Here is a 20,778-nt window from a genome sequence, read left to right as displayed (position 1 = left end):
TAGACCATTCCAGCTGACGTCACTGCTTAGCTTCTGCTGCGCCTCATGGAGGGCAAACATCCCATAACAAATGAATGTACAGAGCTTGATTTTCGGCGAGCGTTTTCGTTAAAAGGTGGGAAATATGTCAAGTGTCACAAAAAACGTCCCGTGTAGGACACTACGTTACTGAGACTCATTGAAACCAACCATTTGGAGCCGCTAGCTACAAAAAAGGAGTTTGTTGGAAGGCGGAAGCTTAAGGTATGTTGTTTTTGATTAACAGTACGTAGATCACTACTTTGGTGTAAATTGTCATTCATTAAATCGTTTGTGTCCAGATATACTTGTCTTGCTGTATATCGAAGTTTTCAAGCCATCTTAGCTTGCTAGCTGCTAACAAACAAATTGACGCCCTGCCCTCCATCACAAGGGGTGCGCTTAAACGTGACGTCACACTGGAAGGGTCTATAACTAGGCATGTGTTGAAGCATTCTTCAAAAGAAGAGTAAAAGGTATGTAGGCTACGTGTGCATATGAAGAAGAGAAGAAATCAATATGGTGTTGTTTACATTTGCTAACTTGGAGAACAAACACACTGAACTCTGGAGCCAATCGACAGTCACGTGTGCCCATGGATTTAATTTAGATTATAGTTATTTACCACTTATTGTATCTAAGAAACAACATACATGAACACGGGGACAACATGCTCACTCCACACAAGACTGGAGACCAGATACAAACCAATAACCTCGGCCAACCAATAACTCAATCACCATTCTGGTAACATTAGCCCATTGTACTTGTCTTGCAACTAAGGTTAAATGGAGGCTAAAGACTGTTTCTTAACATGAAGAACGCGGCGCACAATCTTCCTAAGAACATGACTTTGTAAAGTACAACAGCGGTGTACTTTAACTCCCCTAATGACTGACGTGTTTCTGTGATAGCAGCATGAAATGCATCTTGGGATAACTTTCCTTGCCAAGATTTAACAAGTATCCAACAAATGCATCCTTGATTTAAGATGCATGGCAACATCTGGGGAGCCTATTCCTCACGGACTGATGACATTTCACGATATCACATAGGAATGAACAAGAACAACGGATTTATATGAATGGACTAACAATTGAGCCCTACCGATCAATAGGTATTATTTGGACTACTAATGTGCCATTTCATACAAGTTTTGATAGCGCACAATTAATATTCAAACCTATAAGAAAGCGCTACACAGCATTCCGAAAAGAAGCGGGAAAACCCCTCCCCCTTCGAGCCAATTAAAAGAAGTTTGCCAATTGGCAACATTTTGCCACAAGTGCTTCAGGCTCATTTGAGTTTGAAAATGAATCATTCTGTTTGACAGTGATGGAAAACTGACCATTTGCTGTTCTTTAGCTTTCAATAATAATAAAAAGGTAATTGTGTAGCGAGCAGTGACGGGAGTCGGAGGCAGTGTGTTGAAGTCCGGAGCCAAAGACCGGCGGTTTATTGATATCAGCTTCTCATCGTTTAACAGCAACAACAACTCACTCTGCGCGAGGCTCACAGACCTACCAACATTTTGTTCTTTTATCCTTTCATCCTTTCATCCTTTCATCCCAACAAACTCCCCCTTCGTCCCAACGTTCCGTGGGTGAATTATGTTCTAATCACTACAATAGATCATATTATTGGTCTCCTTGTCTCCAAGCCGATATGAGAATTCCTCTCAAATCTCAGGATGTCGCACTCCATTGTATTGTTGATTGCAGCTGCTATTTGATGTTTCATGTTATCGGGAGTACCGATACCACTGTTTTAATGCAGTATCGGCACCTCTGCCGCTACCAGTATCGGTTTCGGGACAACACTAGTTATTAATGCCGGTTTTTACAACAGGATCCCCGTTTGTAGGAATGAGAAGCTCTCAAAGAAAGAACAAACTTCTTAGCAAACATCAGACAACATAATACAGATGAATCTTTGAGTAGTATTTGGAGGTAAACCTGATAGAGAAATGTGCAAATAAGTGGTAACGTAAGATGGCCGCTGGTGGCTTTCCCTTATCACTATAGCGAGTTAAGCGGCTATCTTAGTGAATTTATACAACCCCTAGCAATAATTGTGGAACCACCATACTCAGATTTAAAAAAAAAAAAAAAAAATCAATTGAATTGAGAACCATGTCATTGAACTTATGTGTCTTTGTTCAAACAATGTTTTCAGTTTTTGCTTGTATACCTAAAAGCATTATCTTGAAAAAAAAAAAAAAAATCAGTGTTAGTTTTGGGAAAGGACCTTTACAGGATGATTTCATAATTGTTTCCCTCAGAATTGAGTGATTCCATAATTTTTCTCTCTGCTTTAGTTTTGTGTTATGTATGTGATCTGCTTTTTTTTCCCCCTTACAAATGTAAACAACTGAATAAACATCATCTAAGACTTGTGATTATAATTATTGCCAGGCTAGGTTATGGAAAAAAAAACACAAATTGAGAATCGACCGTTGCAATGAAAAGCGCGTCCGGCAGATGGCGGTCACGTACGCAAAACACTGTGGCGCAGAATAGAAGAAGACGAGGAGGAGGACGCCCAGAGGCTGCTGGTCTTTTGCTCGAGCTTTTTCGTTCTCGATTTGAATAGTTTCGCGTCTCAGACGTGTTTTACTAACTTCTTGTTCAGATCCACCGTCGCCATGGAGGTTCCGGGACCCGACAGCGACTGGAGAAGTCCTCAGTTCAGACAGAAAGTCGTCGCTCAGATGTGAGATTTGATCTGTCGCTCTCTGTTTGTTCAGGTTATCTCAGTTTAGTTTAGCTTTAGCTTGTTAACTCATTCAAAAACAAACGGATCGGGTGATTTTAATTAGCACCGAGCAAGTAGTCATGGTTACAGAAGTTGCAAAAGTAATAAACAAACGGACAAGGTTAAAAAGGAACGCAATGTAATACTATTATTTAGCAGTGGATACTTTGCCGTGACCGGAAACTCTGCTGCTGGCGTTATTTTGCCGTGAACGGCTCGGATTCGTCAATCGAATTAAAACCCTTAGGCGTTATTGTGACCGGTATTCGGCTTTTTGATGGTTCTGACCAAGTCATTTCAAAATAAGATAATGCCCAGTTAAATAGTAAATTTTTTAAACATATTTTGAAACCGGGGGAACGGACGGAGCATGAGCAAAGTAAGGTAGCTCGCGGACATATGTAGTGAAATTAATGGAGAGAGAGAGAGCACATGACATAAAGCTGACAAAAAGCTTTCTAGCCACGGTCGCTTTTTAAATAGAGAAACGTTTCCATATGTGTTGCCGTTAAATATAATTGAGGCATGTCACATTGGCGATTGATTCACGCAGTGTTATGCTGCTTTCGGATCACTTGCGTTATTGGCCAAAACAACACTTTAGGTTGCGTTTTGTTGGGTGTGACGCGTTACGAAACTTAAAAAAAAATATATATATATATATATATATATATATATATATATATATAGAAAAATATGTGTATATATATATATATATAGAAAAATATGTATATATATATATATATATATATATATATATATATATATAGAAAAATATGTATATATATATATATATATATATATATATATATATATATATAGAAAAATATGTGTATATATATATATATATAGAAAAATATGTATATATATATATAGAAAAATATGTATATATATATATAGAAAAATATGTATATATGTTTATTTATTTACAGAAGCATTTCGCTTCTTGGGAACGAGGTAAAACAACATATTACATGAAACTACAGTGCACTATGATGACATTTCATAATGGTATGTGTTGTCGGAAAATATCCCCATGCACTGCATGTGGCAAAGCACCACGATCAGAGGTGCTTTGGTTCAGGATCACCGGATGAACCGCAGCCCGTCATTTCGAACATGCTTCCAACCCCTTGATCCCCTCACTGAAGAAAGAGGCTAGTCCAGGGGCAGTCCTCGAGGGCCGAAGTCCTGCAGGTTTTGGAGGTTTCCCTCTTCCAACACAAGCTGATTCCAATCCACAGGATCGTAATCAGGCTTATTCGCTTGCTGTGTTGGAGAAGGGAAACATCCAAAACCTGCAAGACACCGGCCCTTGATGACTGAGTTTGCCCAGCCCTGTGCTAGTCCTGCCCGACTCTTCCTCACATCCTGACAAATACTATTAAGCACTTCACTAAGCTTAACTGTAGTGCTGTCCCAGCAGAGGGCAGTCAGTGTACCAAGTATCAAATGGCACAGGCTATGTATGTCTAAAACATATTAAATAAAAAGCATAAACTTTCCACTTAAGTTTCCAGTGGTTGATATGGTCCAAATGACAGCTTCTTTCATTGCTTTCCCTAGTTTTGAGCAGTGTGGTAGCCTAAATAAATTAACTCACCCATAATGCACCCTGTGGCTCGAGATGCGCACTTCGCTTATGCTTTAATAAACACGTGAAACAAAATGGCTTGTTTACAACTCCAACTAGCTACAAGAAATTCATAGTTTTAAAAACAACAAAAACAGGGCCCACGCAGAGCGGTATTTGAACCTGTGACCTAGAACCTTCGATGCCAGCACTTAACGACTAAGGTACCAGCTGGTTCACGTTCACTGGTGCAGAATTTGTACTGCAGATGTGGTTGTTTTGCCGCAACCGTTACCTCGCCACCTAGTGTTATTTTTGCCATGAATCGTGCCATGAATCGTGCGAGAATTGTAAGTACAAATTCGCAGATGGCAGAAAACCTAAGAGGGTATAACCATTTTTTATAGCATTGATGTTGCTTAGTAGTGAAAGGGGAAGCAAGTTCCAATTTTATATGCCCAATCAATAACTTATTTATTTGTAAAAACAGAAATAAACAAAATTTTCATTAAAAATAGTTTCAAATTAAAGTGCTAAGTTTTTTGTATGTGGTTTGACTGTTATATTTTTGAATCCTCCTTAACACAAGGTTCATGTCATTCAGGTGTGAGGATGCAGAGAAAGAGGGAGAGAGAGAGAGAGAGAGAGAACAAACTGGGAAAGGCGACAGGTTTGTCTGTTAGGTGGAAGTTTAGGAACAGACACTTGATACCAAGTGATTCATTTCTCAATATTTTAATTAGAAAATTTTATTAGCATTAGTGTAATTTATTCAAAGCCATTACTTGTTTGACCATATGATTTAGTGCACAGGCAAGGGGACATGAGGTCGGTCGGCATCTGCTATAGAGGAGACCAGTGATGACATCAGGTAGGAATAATTAAACTAGTGAGGAGAGGCTACAAAACCTTGATGCCTAGTATGGTTTGAATTTCTGCTGACCAATCCTTTTAATGTGTGTCCTTTTGGGAAGTTAGTGCAGGCAGACATGGAAAGTCGATCATCACAGAGGAGAGTGTGGAGGGGAGAGATGCAGAGGAGGGGGAGAAACAGAGAGGTGCGGAGGAGAGGACTGGGACAAGGTCTTACTCAGAAGATCTATCTGAATGGCCTTCACCACATGAAATGGGGAATTCAGTGAGGAAGTACATAGTTGTGAATGGTCCACAGAAATCTCATGCTTGGCCATATCCAAGATCAGATAAGACTACCGGTAAAAGCATACCTTTTTCGTTTATTGTCTAATGGAGAGAAAACGGAGCAGGATTGCTTACTGTACTCCAGAAGTGATGTGATAAGAGTCTTGTGTTTTGCATGTAAGCTTTTTGGTGAAGCAAATGCCGAAGAATGAATGTGAAATAACGTTAGTTGTGTTGTTTGCACGTTGCAGCGAGGAGGCCATGAGAAAGGCGGGAAGCGGACACAACAAGTCCGGCACGGACATGGAGAACCACGTTTACGTCAAAGCCAAGTCCAGAGTGAGTTGGGAAGACGCTGGAAGATCTGAAATAGATCCTCCTCCTACAATATGCACTGAAATGTTAATGATTAAAATAAAATATGAATGAATAGGATCATAGACAACAAAACACAACAATTACAGCTTTATTGTAGGTGAACTCTTAAGCAGGAACAACAGGTTCAAAATGTGCTCCCTTCTGTATATATGCGTTAGGGGTGGGAGAAAAAAATCTATATCACAATATATTGTTGCGCTCTCTGTTGCAATAAATTATCGATACACTGACAGTAGATATCAATAAATTGTGTCCAGTTGTGCAGTGTTATGTTAGAAATGTTTATGCACTTTAATTTCTCTCACTTTACAATGTTTACAGTTAAAAGGCTCAGAGGCAGTAAGGCACTATGCAGAACTTTGTACATTGTTTTGTGTAAGTTTTGGCATTGAAGAAATGCATAATTAGACATTTTCCTTTTTATGGGCATTTGTTGGCTTTTTCAGTCACATATCGTGTTATATTGCAAAAAATTTTGACACTATATCAAAAATCGTAGATATCGGGTATTGTGATATTATCGATATCGTGAGCCAAATATCATCACAGTATCGAATCGTGGTTTACCCGTATCGTCCCACCCCTAATATGCGTGTATATGTGTGTGTGTAATATATAATATGTTCTGTGTCATGAGTCTAACAAGGGCATTCTGATTACAAATGCATTTATGGAATATGAATTAAGTTATATACATATAAAAAAAAAAAGATGTAACCATCATGGTTCACATATTTTCTGAGTTTTCTCGCTCATGTGATATTTGCAAGCTAAGCCTGGGGGGCGGGGCCAAGAAGCATTTACTGTAATGGTAAAGAAATAGACTTGGCTTACCCTTCTTTAATGGTGAGATATTGTTAGCCTTTTGTTTCCAAACCCTTTTCTAGCAGAAATTTAACAATTGAACAAATAGTTTTCCTTGATTTCAAAACTGATTGTTTTTCCAAATCTGATGTTAACCGCCCAACAGTAAATATTGTCATATTTCTGTCATCCTTCAGAAAAGCAGACTGATTAGGTTTGTGTTTCATCCAAATAGGACATTTGCAAACATCTGCTTTTGTTTTGGAATTTTCTGACTAAATTTTCTGCACAGTCCATTTGAAATAATACTGTTTTTAATAAAGAGAGGAAATTAAATTAATAGACACAATCGATTATTAAAATAATTGTTAGTTGCAGCCCTATAATGTAATATGGTTTAAAAATAAAACATACGGTCGTGATGGACCGATGGTACTGATTTGTGGAAAAAAAAATGCCATGGAACATTTTTGGACAAGCGAAGTTTCTGCCCTTGACAAAATTTGGGTTATTTATTAAAAAGTAGTTTATACTAATGGTTTAGTCGATTTCATAGTCAAGTCTGCAAAATTATTTTCATTGTATGCAAACAGCCGTTGGGTCCACATCCTACTGTAGGATATGGATCGCAGGTCCGTTTTCCATACAACACTGAGTTAACGTTTGGGTCGGTGGGTGGCATCTTGGCGAGAAGTGACAAAGTCGGTGGCGTGTGTTTGCAGGAGGAATATCTGTCCCTGGTGGCCAGGCTCATCATCCACTACCGAGACATCCGTGAGTGACCGACCGTTGGCTCATTCGCTTGCCCGTCCCGTCGCCCCTTCACCCATGACCCTACCTTGTTTCTCTTTGACAGACAAGAAGACCCATGGAGGTCCGGGTGAGTGCACGTGCGTCCGTGCTGGTGCATGTGGGTGGCGCGTGTAACGCGGCTTGTGTGTTGTCTCCACTAGATCCCATCAATGCCCTGACTAACCTGACGGGCGTCGGAGGGGGTCCTGGCACCATCGGCATGGGGCCCCGCCCCGCCGGTGCCCCTGTGGGGGGCATGGGGGCCATGGCGCCCATGCAGATAGGCCAGCATGCCATGTCGGGTGGAAACCCGCAACCCTGTGAGTGCGTTTGCTCGCCGCGCTGCGTGCTCGCTCGCATGCCGAGTCGCGTGACCTCATGTGGGTTTCACATGACATAGTTAGGTTAGGTAAGGTTAGGTAGGTTAGATTACTTGATTTGTACCCGAGGGGAGATTGGATTGCAGTGAATTCACACATGCATGCAACATCGAATAATGACAGCCGTTCTTGGACCTGAAAAACATCAGAATCGTCATTATTGGCCAAATATGTAGCAACTAGAGCTGGGCCGTTATTGCCGTTAATGTGCAGCATTAACACGACTCGTATCGCGTGACAAAAAATATTGACGTCGTAAATTTTAATCTGATTGCGAAGTCCGATTCAGACCTGCAGACCTGCTCACGCTCCATCCCCAGCCCCGCATAAGTTAAGTTTGAGACACCTGATCTAACGTGACCGGTAGTGGAGTAATTATGATAGGACAAATGTGCAATGATGCATAAATTCTTGAGCAGAACGAGTATTTAATGTGCCCAGTGGTGTGGAATATTAATGAACAACAATAAACAATATTGCAAATACTATTACACAGGGATTTGCAAAATTAGCAAACCTTTGCAAAAAGATGCTATGGAATCGCCAAACAACTATTTAGGGAGTTAATGGCAATATGGAGGAACCCACTGGAAATGCCTGCTGCTTTTTATCTGCACAGTTCAGTAGCGCCTACCTGAGGCAAGGAGCTAAAAGAGGTGGTGACCAGGATGTGGAGGGTCTTATAGAATTTTGCCTGCCTTTGTCTTGTTCTTGCAGCCTGCAAGTCTGCAAGAGTGGGTAGTGGGGTACAGGAGCGTTTTGGTCATTCGGAAGTTCAGGAAAAGTCCCGGGATTGGTCCATTTTGAGTGAAATGGCACGTTAGACGTCTGCATCGGCCACATACGAGACAAGGGTTGCAGTGGAAGAGCACAGGGTTGTCCGGCTGTGCTTGACAAGCACAGTGGTGTGTCGATAATCACTGTTTATCTAGGAGATTGATCATGGATACATTTAGCTCTGTTCAAGTCCCTCTAGGATCATGATGGATGAATCTTAAAAATTGAAATCCAAATCAAAGTGGCAAAAGATGCGGTGCAGAACGAAAGCGACAACCCCTAGCAAAAAGTATGGAATGACCAGTCTTGGATGAGCGAGCACTCAGACGTTTTATTTTGTAGATCAAACTCAGATAAAAAGCATGAAACAGTCATAAGGTCATTCCAAAGTGCAACATCTTGGCTTTCAGAAGCACTAAAAGAAATGAAGAAAAAAACATTGTGCTAGTCAATAATTGTTACTTTTATAGAGCAAGTACAGGAAATAAATATGAAATCACTCCATTCTGAGGAAAAAAATATGGAATCATGAAAAACAAAGAAAAACCAATCAAAACACATCACTAGTATTTAGTTGCACCACCTCTGGCTTTTGACAGCTTGCAGTCTCTGAGGCATGGACTTGATGAGTGATAAACAGTATTCTTCATCAATCTGGTGCCAGCTCTCTTTGATTGTAGTTGCCAGATCATCTTTGCAGGTCGGAGCCTTGCTGTGGACCATTTTTTTCAATTTCCACCACAGGTTTTCAATTGGGTTGACATCTGGGCTATGTGCAGGCCATGACATTGACTGGATGCGTCTTTCTCCAAGGAATGCTTTCACAGTTTTTGCTCTGTGGCATCTGGTCCAGATCTTCGATACAGCTGACTGTGAACATCCCACATCTTTGGCAACCGTACGTAAAGAGTAACCTTGTCTTTGCTCTCAAGAGACATCTCCCTTGTTGTAGCCATGATTCTTGCCAATCCACTTGGTCCAGCAGCCCTCCAAGGTGTGATAACTTCACTGTTTTTAACTGCTGACTAACGAGCCGATGTCATTTGAGGCAGGTGCCCAATTAAGTAAAAGAAATTGACTGGGTGTGTCCTTATTTTCTGCTCAAAAAGGGGTGATTCCATTTTTTTTTTTTCCTGCACTTGCTCTATACAAGTAACATTTACTGACCAGCACAATGGTTTTTTTGTTTGTTTGTTTTTTTTCATTTCTTTTAGTGTTTCTGAAAGCCAAGTTGTTGCACTTTGGAACGACCTTACGACTGTTTCATGCTTTTTATCTGAGTTTGATCTACAGAATAAAACGTCTTGAGTTCTCGTTACAAGACTGATGATTCCATACTTTTTGCTAGGGTTGTATAACAGGAAATGGAAAGAGACCATGTCTAAATAAATATATCAATTAAGAAGTTTGCGTACGGTAATCAATCGCTAAATTGCGGTTTGTTCATTACTGGTTCAGTGTATCAGATTTTTTTTTTTATGTTGTGTACAGCAACAACACAGTTGCTCAATTCCAAGGCTCCGGTTAAGTAAACATCGTTAGCTAATTGAATCTAGTCATCAACAGTCAGTTGCTAAACGTGCGTTTTCAAAAGTACAAACAAACACGCATGCTTACAGGGATATATTTCATTTACAGTGTTCAATAAATTTAAATTAAAAAAAAGTACAGGAACATCTGGACCACGGCCAATCAGGATATTCTCGCCCTTCATTCTCACCCAAAATTGGTGCACAACACTACATTTCTCATACCCCCTCCTCTTTCTCCTGGTCCTCAGTGGGTGGTCCGGCCCAGTTGTCCATGCAGCAGCAACAGCAGCAGAACTTACAGTTCCAACAATTCCAGCAGCAGCAACAGCAGTTCCAGGTTCAGATGCGAGCCCAGCAGCAGCAGCAGATGCACCAGAATCAGCAGCAGCAAAACCAGCAGCAGCAGAACCAGGTACTACCACAACCACAACCAGGAACACGTTCTTTGCCACCTTTTAGCCGCTACCATTTCCTGTGTGCAGATGCATCAGTCCAGGATGCAGCAGCAGCAGATGGTGCAGTTACAGCTGCAGCAACAGCACGCGCAGGCGCAGGCACAGGCGCAGGCGCAGGCGCAGTCCATCCAGCACATGGTCCAGCAGCAGGCGCAGCCGGGCCCCATGCAACCGCTCCTGCAGCAGCAGCAACAGGCCGCCATGGTGCCACAGTCTCTGGCCGGACAGATGACGCCCGCCCAGCACGTCCCCATCAACTCGCTGAGTCAACAGCAGCACCAGCTCAAGATGCAGCAAGCCTTCCAGGTCAGATTGCGCCCCCTCCCCAAGCCCCTTACATGATGAGCCCTCGACATAAGTCTCAACAACATGCTGTGTCCCCCAAATCCAGTTTCCACAAATCCCTACCCAAAGCGCCCTCACCGCAGGCTCCATGTCCAAACACAGTCCCCAATTGCCGTCACCTATCCCAAGCTTCATAACTGAGACCCTTCCCCAGCCCTGTCCTAAGCATCACCCTCCCTAACTGACCACCGTCCCCAAGCATCACCCCCACCGATACTTCAACCCTAACCATGACCTTTCCCCAAGTAACACCCCCGTGCAATAGTCCCTTATCCAAGCAGGGTTCCCGCGGGGTCTAAAAAAAATAAATAATAATAATAACTCTAAAATTCAGAAAGTTAGGCCTAAAATGTCTTAAACAGCCATATTTTCATCCTAGGTTTAAAATTTAATTTACCCGTCTAAAATTCTTACGTCCGCTCCTTACATTCCGAGAAGTGTCTGCTCTGTGGAAAGAAAGAAAAAGAAGGAACAAAAAAAATGTGCGTGTTGCGTTGTTTCTATTATTTGCGTGCTCAAAGTGAAGGAGACAAGAAGGGGTGCGTTTGCATTGTAGTTCAATGTATTTCGGGCGGGCGGGAGCGAAGGTACGTGGGGCGGTGCAAATGAGATGTTTGGTGAGATGTGACGTGCCGCGGCTTCTTTTGCCGCGAGATACGACAACAGGAGGGAGAGGAATTATCGTTGTTGCTGTCTCTGGACATCCCGAGCTCAACATGTCAAGCTAACACGACGGGGACAAAAACAAACAGGCAGGGTGGTGAACGACAAACTTGGCAGACCTAGGACTAGGTTGGTATGTATTCACTTTTTTTTTTTGTTACATTTGTTGAACTGTGTACCAAAACAACAGACGACATCACTATTGATATTAGCCAAACCATCATTAGCATAGTGGTGGCCAATTGCGATGCCGAAACTTTTTTTTTTTTCTGAGAGGACTTTTGCCATAATGTAAGTAGGCTGCGATAAGTGAAGCAAAGCAAAGCCCCTATCTCCGGTATGTGCGAATGTCAATGAAGCGGCCGCATCCAGAGGTGTGAACACACTGTACAGCTCTGGCAATGACACGCTAGCGAGTAAAGCTAATCGAAACATTTGTTTTTTAATTTCCTTCTTTTAACCAGACAAGAAACTCATTAAAAGTAACAATCGCTAATCCAAGAGTGATCTGATCACAGGCTTACAAAGCCCCTTCGCTATTTGTGTAAATGTAGCATTGTTATTTAGGTGGCTCAGTACTCTGTCCACTCATTTCAAGTTTATGTTCCCGACTTTCCGCCAAAATATTGCAGTTAGCTTGTCTGAACGGGGAGTGTGGACAATTATTTTTAGCTAGTCAGAACGGAAAGTGTGGACAGTCAATTTCTAAGAAAATGGCTAAATGCCAGTTCAACAAGAACTGGCTCGAAATTCCCGACTTTTCCAGCTGCTTGGATGAGGTAGCCGGCGATAGGCACTCGGCTCGTTGCAAAGTTAACAAAAAATATATAAAGTTGGGGGTTTTCTCCGGGTACTCCGGTCTCCTCCCACATTCCAAAGACATGCATGGCAGGTTAATTGGGCACTCTGAATTGTCCCTAGGTGTGCTTTTGTGCGTGGATGGCTGTTTGTCACCGTGTGCCCTGCGATTGGCTGGCAACCAGTTCAGGGTGTCCCCCGCCTACTGCCCAAAGCCAGCTGAGATAGGCTCCAGCGGCCCTTGTGAGGAATAAGCGGTCAAGAAAATAGATGGATGGATATAAATTTGGGGACTTTGGGCGGGAAGGCCCTCGAGTCACACGCCAAAGCCGGAAAGCACCAGCTTGCTATGACAAGCGTGGTAGGTCATCAGCCGATAACGAGCTTTTTGTCCCCCTCCCAGCCTCCTCCGCCTACAGCAGTTCAGGCTTCTAGTTGTCAGGTGAATTTTGGGTCAACGGCAACTTCTAAAGCAGACATGGTTTTGAGAATCAAATATGTGACAGCCTTTTTTTCTTTTTTTTAGGGGTCTTCGGTCGGTCATAAAAGTTGGTCTACAATTTTTCTCATAATGGTCTAAAAAGGTCTAAAATTTCAAGAACCCTGTCCAAGCCTCAGCATCATCTGTGTCCTAAAGCCCCAATCTCTGAGCGCAGTCCCAAGTCCCCCTAACTAAAAACTTTCCCCAATCCCCATCCAAAGCTTCACCTTGTAACTGAGCCCCATCCCCAGGTCTTGACTGGCACAATAAAAAAAAAATCAGCACTGGCATTTTGACGCAAGTCCACCGGCCCGGCCTGGCCCAACTTCTGATCATACCCGTCTAACACTTTCTGCCACTGATATTTTGACTGATGTTAGTTCAGTTTGCTGTCTATATTCAAAATGGATGAATGGACTCTAGTCCCTCTAAATTATGGCCCAGTAAAATGGCGAAAACTCAAAAGCTCTGCATCGTCCCCAAAAGTTGCCGGCCCACCAGGCAACTGCCCTGTATGCCAGATGGCCAGTCCAGCCCTGCCCATCACGAAGCCACAGTAGCACGCCATGTCATTTCTATAGTCCTCATCACCATGCCTAATTTAATGTCTCCAGGCCCGAGCCGCGTTACAGCAGCAACAGCAGCAGCAGGCGGCAGCCGTTCAGGCGCAAATGGCCGCTGCGTCAGGACAGGTGAGTCGCAACCCTCGCGTGGGAATCGGACAAGGAACCCATTGCCTTCAATCGGGTGTCCCCTTCCGTCCAGCTGGTGCGTCCCAACATGCAGATCCCGGCCCGGCTGCCCCGCCCTCCCCTCGCCCCATCCATCCCAGCCCCCAACGCTGCCGCCGTGACACAACAGGTATGACCTTTTACCTGTGACCTTTTAGCGCCTGTCAATATATCCGGTGGGTTTGTCCTGGCAGGTGCAGCAGCATGCAATGATGTCGTCACCCTCGCCTGTGCAGGTCCAGACCCCCCAGTCTATGCCTCCGCCCCCCCAGCCCTCTCCTCAGCCTCCCACCTCGCAGCCTAACTCGGCCAGGTACGAGCACGCATCCTTGTGCCTTTCCTATCTGTGTCCCAATTTGGTGTCTGCGGCCTCATCCTTGGTCACTTCCTATCGCAGCTCGGGTCCCACGCCGTCTCCAGGGGGTTTCCAACCCAGCCCGTCCCCTCAGCCTTCACAAAGTCCGTCTACCGCCAGGACACCCCAGAACTATGGGGTGCCCTCACCTGGCCCGCTTAGCACTCCAGGTACACGCACGCACGCACGCACGCACACCATGTGACAATCATGTGAGCATGTGCCCTCCCAACAGGAAACCCAAACTCTGTGATGAGTCCCGCGGGGGCGGCGTCCCAGGAGGACCAGCAGTACATGGAAAAGCTCAAACAGCTTTCCAAATACATTGAGCCTCTTCGCCGCATGATCAACAAGATTGACAAGAATGAAGGTGGGGGGGAATGATTGTGCGGCTGGGGGGGCTTAAATGTTAATTCACTTCCTGTGTGTTAGCATTGACTTGATTTTATCGTTGTCGTCAGAGCGAAAGAAGGACCTGAGCAAGATGAAGAGTCTCCTCAACATCCTCACGGACCCCAACACCAGGTGAAACTCGCACCACGTTAGCTGGGCTGTTAATCAAAACTTAATGGAGACTATTTTGTTCTCCCTGAGCATGCGTTAAGTTACTTAATGACAACCCGGTTGAAGTCAACTGTATTGATAATCATCTTAAAGACAAGACATACTTTATAAACAACGCAGTCAATGTTACTCTTTTGTAAACAAAGATTACAATTGCTTTTAATTTAAAAAACTAACATCAGAAGGAAAGCAACTTTGTGATCCGTATGGGATTATATAGTCAGAGGAAGATGTTACAAAGTGGCCCAATTTCCTGTGGCCAGATATAAAGTTATAGATATAGTGGAGAAGCCTAGTGTTGACACTTGAGAAACTGCGAGCCTACAAGTGTGAGATGTGGCCATGTATTGGCCATTCAGCATCTTAACTTTGATTCAGAGTTTTGTGTGTTTCCAAAATGAGGTGGACAAAAAACAGAAATGTATGATGCTTGACCATCGTCAACAGAAAAGAGCACTACATCCTCAACGCTAACTTCTTGCATGTCAGGGAGAATAAGCCAACTAGTCTGCTAGTAAGGGCCCGAGCAGCGAACGATGCAAGATCCCTATTGTTTCTGTCGGAATTCTTCTTCTTCTCAGCAAACACTTTTTTTTGAGACCCTAAAAATTAATGAAAATTCAACAAACTTTGCACACACATTGGGCCTGGAGAAAAATTTGACATTTTAAAGTTTGCGTACACTAGTACTAAAAAAATGGGTCTGTAGCGTCCCTTCCAGAGTTTTAACTGTGCCCTGTCCTGGCACGTTTAACCTAAGGCTATGAAAATTGGGTGGCATGTGTTGCACCCCGAGATGAATCCAAACGACTTTGGTAGGCATACCCTGACCTAAAATTAACAGGAAATGAGCAATGAGTATTTGAATGTCCAATTTTGGCCCATTTTTGCACATTTACAGGGGCCATACTTTTGCCTGCTTGTCCGAGACCAAAGGTGCCAAAGTCCTTCTTTGAGAGCTCATCAGCAAGTTTGCAAAAGCCCGATAACAATTCTGATCATGAATCAGGTGTGTTGGTGGCAAGAAACATGGAAAACGGGCTGGATAGGGGCTCTCAAGAACCGGACTTGGGCACCCCTGTCCTAGATGGTTAACCCGATTGAGTTCAAATTTGGGCTTTACCATCTCAACACCTGGGACATCAGGAAAAAAAGAATAATCAAAAGTTTTTGACATACTATACTGTATGACATGGGCAGGCCATCAAAATTTGCGTTTAAAAATCCTTCTCAACAAAGCATTCCCGATTTGTACATTTTATCTAGATCCATGAAAATTGGGAGACATATGTAACAGCCCAAGATCTACAAAAAAAAAAAGTCTTATGTAGCTATATGCTAAAACTAACAGGAAGTCCGCCATTTTGAATATATTTTTGGAATTTTGAAATGTTTTTGGCCGTCATATTTTAACAAACCCCTTCTACAAGATTTGATCTGATCGTCTTCAAACTTTGGGTGTTTCGTCGATATTAAAGATGAAAAGTTGAAAGATTTCTATTTCGTCGCACACTGTTTCAAAGAAAAATTGTGCTATGTTTGTGAGTCTCAGCCTAGGCGAATACTCGTGAAGCTTTAAGGCTTGGCAAACATATTTATATTTTAGAGGGTTATTTCCTATGTGCCAGTAGCACAACGTGCAATAGCCCAGCATGGCCAGGATTGCGAGAACCCTTGATAGCTGCTCACAGCTCTAGTTTGTCGTGTTGTTATATAAATGAGAACTGAGAATCGCTTCAAATTATTATGACGATGACCTCGGTGGGACCACATTGTAGGTCTTAAGAAATGCCTGATAAATGCTAAATAGATGCTTACTCAACATTAACACAGAGGTTAGGTCAAACGACCAAATGGCCATGATAACTTACTAGATAGGAAATGAGCGGGCATTCCTGATTATGTCCTCGGTGCAGTCTGTGCGTTTAATAGCTTGCAGCCAAAGGCTCCGCTGGTGCTTCTGAAATGACTGGTTTCCTCTCGGAATTGAGAAAAATGAACTCTGTTGTACTCCGATTTACACGCCCGTACACACAACTGCTAGGCATGTTCACAATGTTTGATACTAAACTACATGCAAAAAAAAATCTTCACAGCCACAATGATGCGTAAACAACCTTTGAAGACATAGACTGGAAAGGGATCTATAGAAAATGAGCTCAGAGTTCAAGGAGTGATATTCCTTCAGGGATGGCCAAATGAAGCCTCATGAAGCAATGAAGCTTTGCAGCCAATTGGTTTGTACATGAAGCAAAGCTTCATGGTGCTTTATTTACTCTATGGCGCCATCAAGTGGTCTAGAAGCCCAAGAGGTCAACATTGTTAAGAATTCAATGGCTATTTGCTTAAGACAAAGATATGAATGTGCTTGTGTTAGTAATTTTGTATGTGAACAAAATCCAACAAGTGCTAAGGATAATTTGTTATTCATTTTTATTTAGCAATAATCGCTTTCCCACAGTGGCTGGCTTTAAACGGTTTCTTTTTTTGGACAATATTTCACCAGCTTTAGAAAATATTCTTTCACAAGGCACAGATGAAGCTGGGGTGCAGAGAAATGCGAGTGCCAGTTTATATAAATTTGGGTAGGTATTTTTATGTGTCAGTTAAGTAGAAGCACCTGTGGCGAAAGCCAATCTGTGGCACAGTTTTTGGTCTGTGTTACCATGGCAGCAGCCTCCTAGTCCATGTTGTCACGGCGACAGCTTCGTAATTTGTCACCGAGGGGACAATCAACTGGCTCATGTTACAAAGCCAACAACCTTCTACTTTGCCAAGGTGATGCTATCATGGGGACAGCCAGCCTAGTACCATGTCACCATGGCAACAGCCTGCTAGTCCCTGTTTCTCTAGTCATCAAGATGATATCTTGCCGACACCCTGGTGGTCCATGTCGCCATTGTGACAGCTTTGTGGTGCATGTCACCATGGTGACAGCCGGCGAGTAAATGTTAGCATGGCGACAGTCCTTAAGTTTTCCTAATCTTCAGGTGTCCTCTGAAGACGCTGCAGAAGTGTGAGATTGCTTTGGAGAAGTTGAAAAATGACATGGCCGTGGTAAGACACTTACCAATTCTTACATCATAACCCCTTCCTCCCCCCCAATGTCATCTTTATGCCTGTGTTTGTGTGTGTACGTTCTTTGGGTCAGCCCACACCCCCGCCACCGCCTCTGACGACCAAGCAGCAGTATTTGTGTCAGCCGCTACTGGACGCTGTCATGGCCAACCTTCGCTCTCCCGTGTTTAACCACTCGCTACACCGGACCTTCGCCCCCGCCATGGCCGCCATTCATGGCCCACCCATCACGTAAGTTGTGCGTGTGCACGGGGGACACACTTCTCAAAAGTCTCCCAAAAAAAAAAAAAAAAATTTTGGGGCTTTGGGCTTAACCTAAAATGCACTAGAAGCATAAAAAATTTCAAAAAGATTTCCAGGAACAAAGGCGGGAGCGTTGAACATGGCGACGTGGGTAAGAAAAGATTTGCTTTGGAAAATACTTCTTGTCATCTGGGGAGCCAACTTTTATACACAAAAAAAAGGAGCACATTTTTGTTGTTATCCTCCACTGCTTCCTTGTTGGTCATCAGGGCGCTTCTTCTATTCACTATGTTCCATTCATGTCATCGTTCACAGACTCAAAAGACTCAATGTTGGCTTTTCCCCACACGTGAAGATTTTTTGAGGATTTTTCAACTTTTAGCCGTGTTAAAATACTAATTCTTCACCAAAAACATGACGGAAGTGTTTTCCTCCATTCGCCCCTACCTGGGAAATTCTAGGTCATTCTGCTCTCCAAGCACCAGACCCCCCCTAACCTGAGAAAACAAGCGAATGCTCACTTTATGACATCATAAGGTCCGGACCCACCCCCGCACCGCCTCTGCGGACTAAACGCATGCCCACTTTCTCTGAGACCTCCAAGGGATAGTGACAAAAGTAGCCTTTATTAGTAAACATTGTGTCCAAATGAATTCAAAGCAATCGATTATCCTTCACATTTGCAATGCCAAAGTGCAATGACAATTGGCTGTCTTAAAATCCCACAAAGGTTCTAGCTGATACTTGTGTAAGCTAGTAAAATTATTAAAATTATTGCACTGTTGAACTTAACTGAAGGAATAGTATAGTGGCTAGTGTGCTTGCTCTGTAAGCAGCAAGTCACTGGTTTGAAACCGGCCCAGGTTTATTTTTTTCCCTCCTTTTTTCTCTCTTCTTCGCTCTCCTCCCCTACTCCTCCATGATTTCTTGCGGAAAGGAGCCGTTTTGTTTCAAATGAAATGTTTATTGAAGAATTGGCTTGCTTCAAGTTGCGTGGCGTACTCAGAGGAGTGCTCAAATGCAGAGCTGCAACAGCAGACTGTAGTCGGCTTGCCTGGGGTGCTGCAATCACAGGCGGAGAGGCGGGGTTTCACTGAACCGGGCGTTTTACTTTCACGTTACAAAACTAACCAGCAAAACACCTAATATTTCATAAAAAATTACATCGCCATGGTTTCAAAGTTAAGATTTAATCATTATATATGCCTATTGTTAACTTTTGGAAGGGCTTAAAATACCGAGGTGTGATCCGTTTAAGGTTGTTGGACAGGACAAATCCATCTTTAACACAACTCAGACAGAAGCTGGACAGTCTTCTAAGACATAAGGTTGATTGTTGGGCGCTTGATGTACTTGTTAAGGAAGAGGACAAATATGGACAATAACATCTCGATTGTTGTTTGTGTGTCCTGTGTACCCGGTCAAAACTATATTCACCCCAATTTTGATGTCTTATTAGAGAAGTGCCTAAATGGTACAAATACTCATCACACCTTCAAACTCCAGTGGGTCCTTTTCAGGAAAAAGGGTGCAGTTGTAAATTCCATCCATGTTGCATCAGTGCATGAACCCCATCGGGAACTTTTGTGGCGTTTCCCCCAGCGGCCCGTCGGTTTCGTCGTGGAAGCGGAAGCAGGACGAGGACGAGCGTCAGACGGTCCCCAACATCCTTCAGGGTGAAGTGGCCCGGCTGGACGTCAAGTTCCTGGTGCACCTGGACCCGGCCCACTGCAGCAACAACGGCGCTGTGCACCTTGTGTGCAAACTGGGTGAGACGCCAAGACGTCCGCCATGTTTACCTCCACCCCCACTCTCGCTCACCTCTGACCTCATTTTTTGCCACAGAGGACAAAAACCTTCCAAGTGTTCCTCCGTTGCAGCTCAGCGTTCCCGCAGACTATCCGGATCAAAGTCCTTACTGGGCCGATCACGCCGACCAGTATGGTGAGCAGAAATTATTTGTGATCCAAATGGTTTTGAGTTACGGCATGGTCATGGAAATTAAATTGGCTTCCACAAGCATTGATCAACTCCCCAGTCACTACAGAAAGATTTCTAGTGCAGGAATGATCTTATGTGCGCAGGTGCCAACCACTTCCTGCAGGCGGTTCACAGGACCCTGGCGTCCAAGCTGCTGCAGCTTCCTGATAAGCACTCGCTGACTGAGGTTCTGCACACGTGGGCGCAGAGTGTCCGCCAGGCGTGTTTGTCCTCCGCGTGACGTCACCATCGCAACCAGCAACAACTAAATGGGAACCTCTTTCGAAAAGATCAATAAAACAATTTTTTATCACGTCGCAAGACCGCATTCCTCTTCCACGCCCACACACGATGACATTTTATTCACATCTAATATGGCGGATACGCTGACATCATGCTTTGAACGGGCCTCCTGTTTGAACGGTGTCTGCAGCAGAATTAAAAAGAAAAAAGGAAAGCAATATTGAACGTAATTTCGATGTCTAAACATTTGGTCGCTCCTGTGGTTTCTAAATCCTTGCAGCTTCCAGATAAGACTGACCAACAATCAAACAAAATAACACCACTGTTTCTTCATATTTTTAATGTCTACTATGATGAAAATATAATTAAAAATATATATATATTTTTTTAGAGGTCTGTGCCTCAAATGGGGGGCACAATCTTCTTGGTGGGGGTGGCGGGGGCACGGCCCCCTATGGCCCACCCATGGCAAAGGGTGTGCCCCCCACAATTAATCAATGGAAAGAAAGGAAGTAAGTGTCCATGATGGAGAAGATAAATGCAGAGTTAAATTTAAGTACTGACATTCAAGGAGAATCCGGTGACATACTGTATGAGAATTTGAGACTGTAAATTAGACCTGTTGCTCTATTTGGGGCGCAATTGCCGAGATGTTTATTTTTCATTGCTATTTTTTATTTTGTATTTTTTGACA

At 43.3% G+C, this 20,778-nt stretch overlaps 1 protein-coding gene across 2 annotated transcripts; it reads left to right on the top strand.

Annotated features, from left to right (window-relative positions):
• The first annotated feature begins 2,488 nt into the window (after positions 1–2,488).
• On the top strand, positions 2,489–20,157 carry med15 (mediator complex subunit 15). 2 transcript variants are annotated; one of them, XM_077529802.1, is made up of 18 exons: positions 2,489–2,730; positions 5,737–5,824; positions 7,390–7,441; positions 7,524–7,547; positions 7,621–7,779; positions 10,397–10,560; positions 10,631–10,909; positions 13,505–13,582; positions 13,656–13,751; positions 13,858–13,934; positions 14,019–14,146; positions 14,212–14,346; positions 14,438–14,501; positions 17,531–17,597; positions 17,692–17,849; positions 19,464–19,630; positions 19,707–19,805; positions 19,946–20,157. In XM_077529802.1, the coding sequence occupies exons 1-18, from the start codon at positions 2,663–2,665 to the stop codon at positions 20,080–20,082; spliced, it is 2,040 nt and encodes a 679-aa protein (XP_077385928.1). In that variant the 5' UTR covers positions 2,489–2,662; the 3' UTR covers positions 20,083–20,157. The 2 variants fall into 2 exon arrangements, with proteins under 2 accessions (XP_077385928.1, XP_077385920.1); XM_077529794.1 differs by having other exon boundaries at positions 13,816–13,934.
• Positions 20,158–20,778: the final 621 nt, after the last annotated feature.

Source organism: Festucalex cinctus, chromosome 1, assembly GCF_051991245.1.
Source record: "Festucalex cinctus isolate MCC-2025b chromosome 1, RoL_Fcin_1.0, whole genome shotgun sequence".
NCBI classification, from domain to species: domain Eukaryota; kingdom Metazoa; phylum Chordata; class Actinopteri; order Syngnathiformes; family Syngnathidae; genus Festucalex; species Festucalex cinctus.
The sequence above is the reverse complement of the archived record's forward strand: the minus strand, read 5'-3'. Positions and strand labels throughout refer to the sequence as shown.

Bases quoted from the DNA above. Each gene is read 5' to 3' on its own strand.
- med15 (XM_077529794.1), top strand. From the start codon at position 2,663: ATGGAGGTTCCGGGACCCGACAGCGACTGGAGAAGTCCTCAGTTCAGA. The intron at 5,825-7,389 runs GTGAGTTGGGAA...GTGTGTTTGCAG, and splicing joins ACGTCAAAGCCAAGTCCAGA to GAGGAATATCTGTCCCTGGT. The intron at 13,583-13,655 runs GTGAGTCGCAAC...CCTTCCGTCCAG, and splicing joins TGGCCGCTGCGTCAGGACAG to CTGGTGCGTCCCAACATGCA.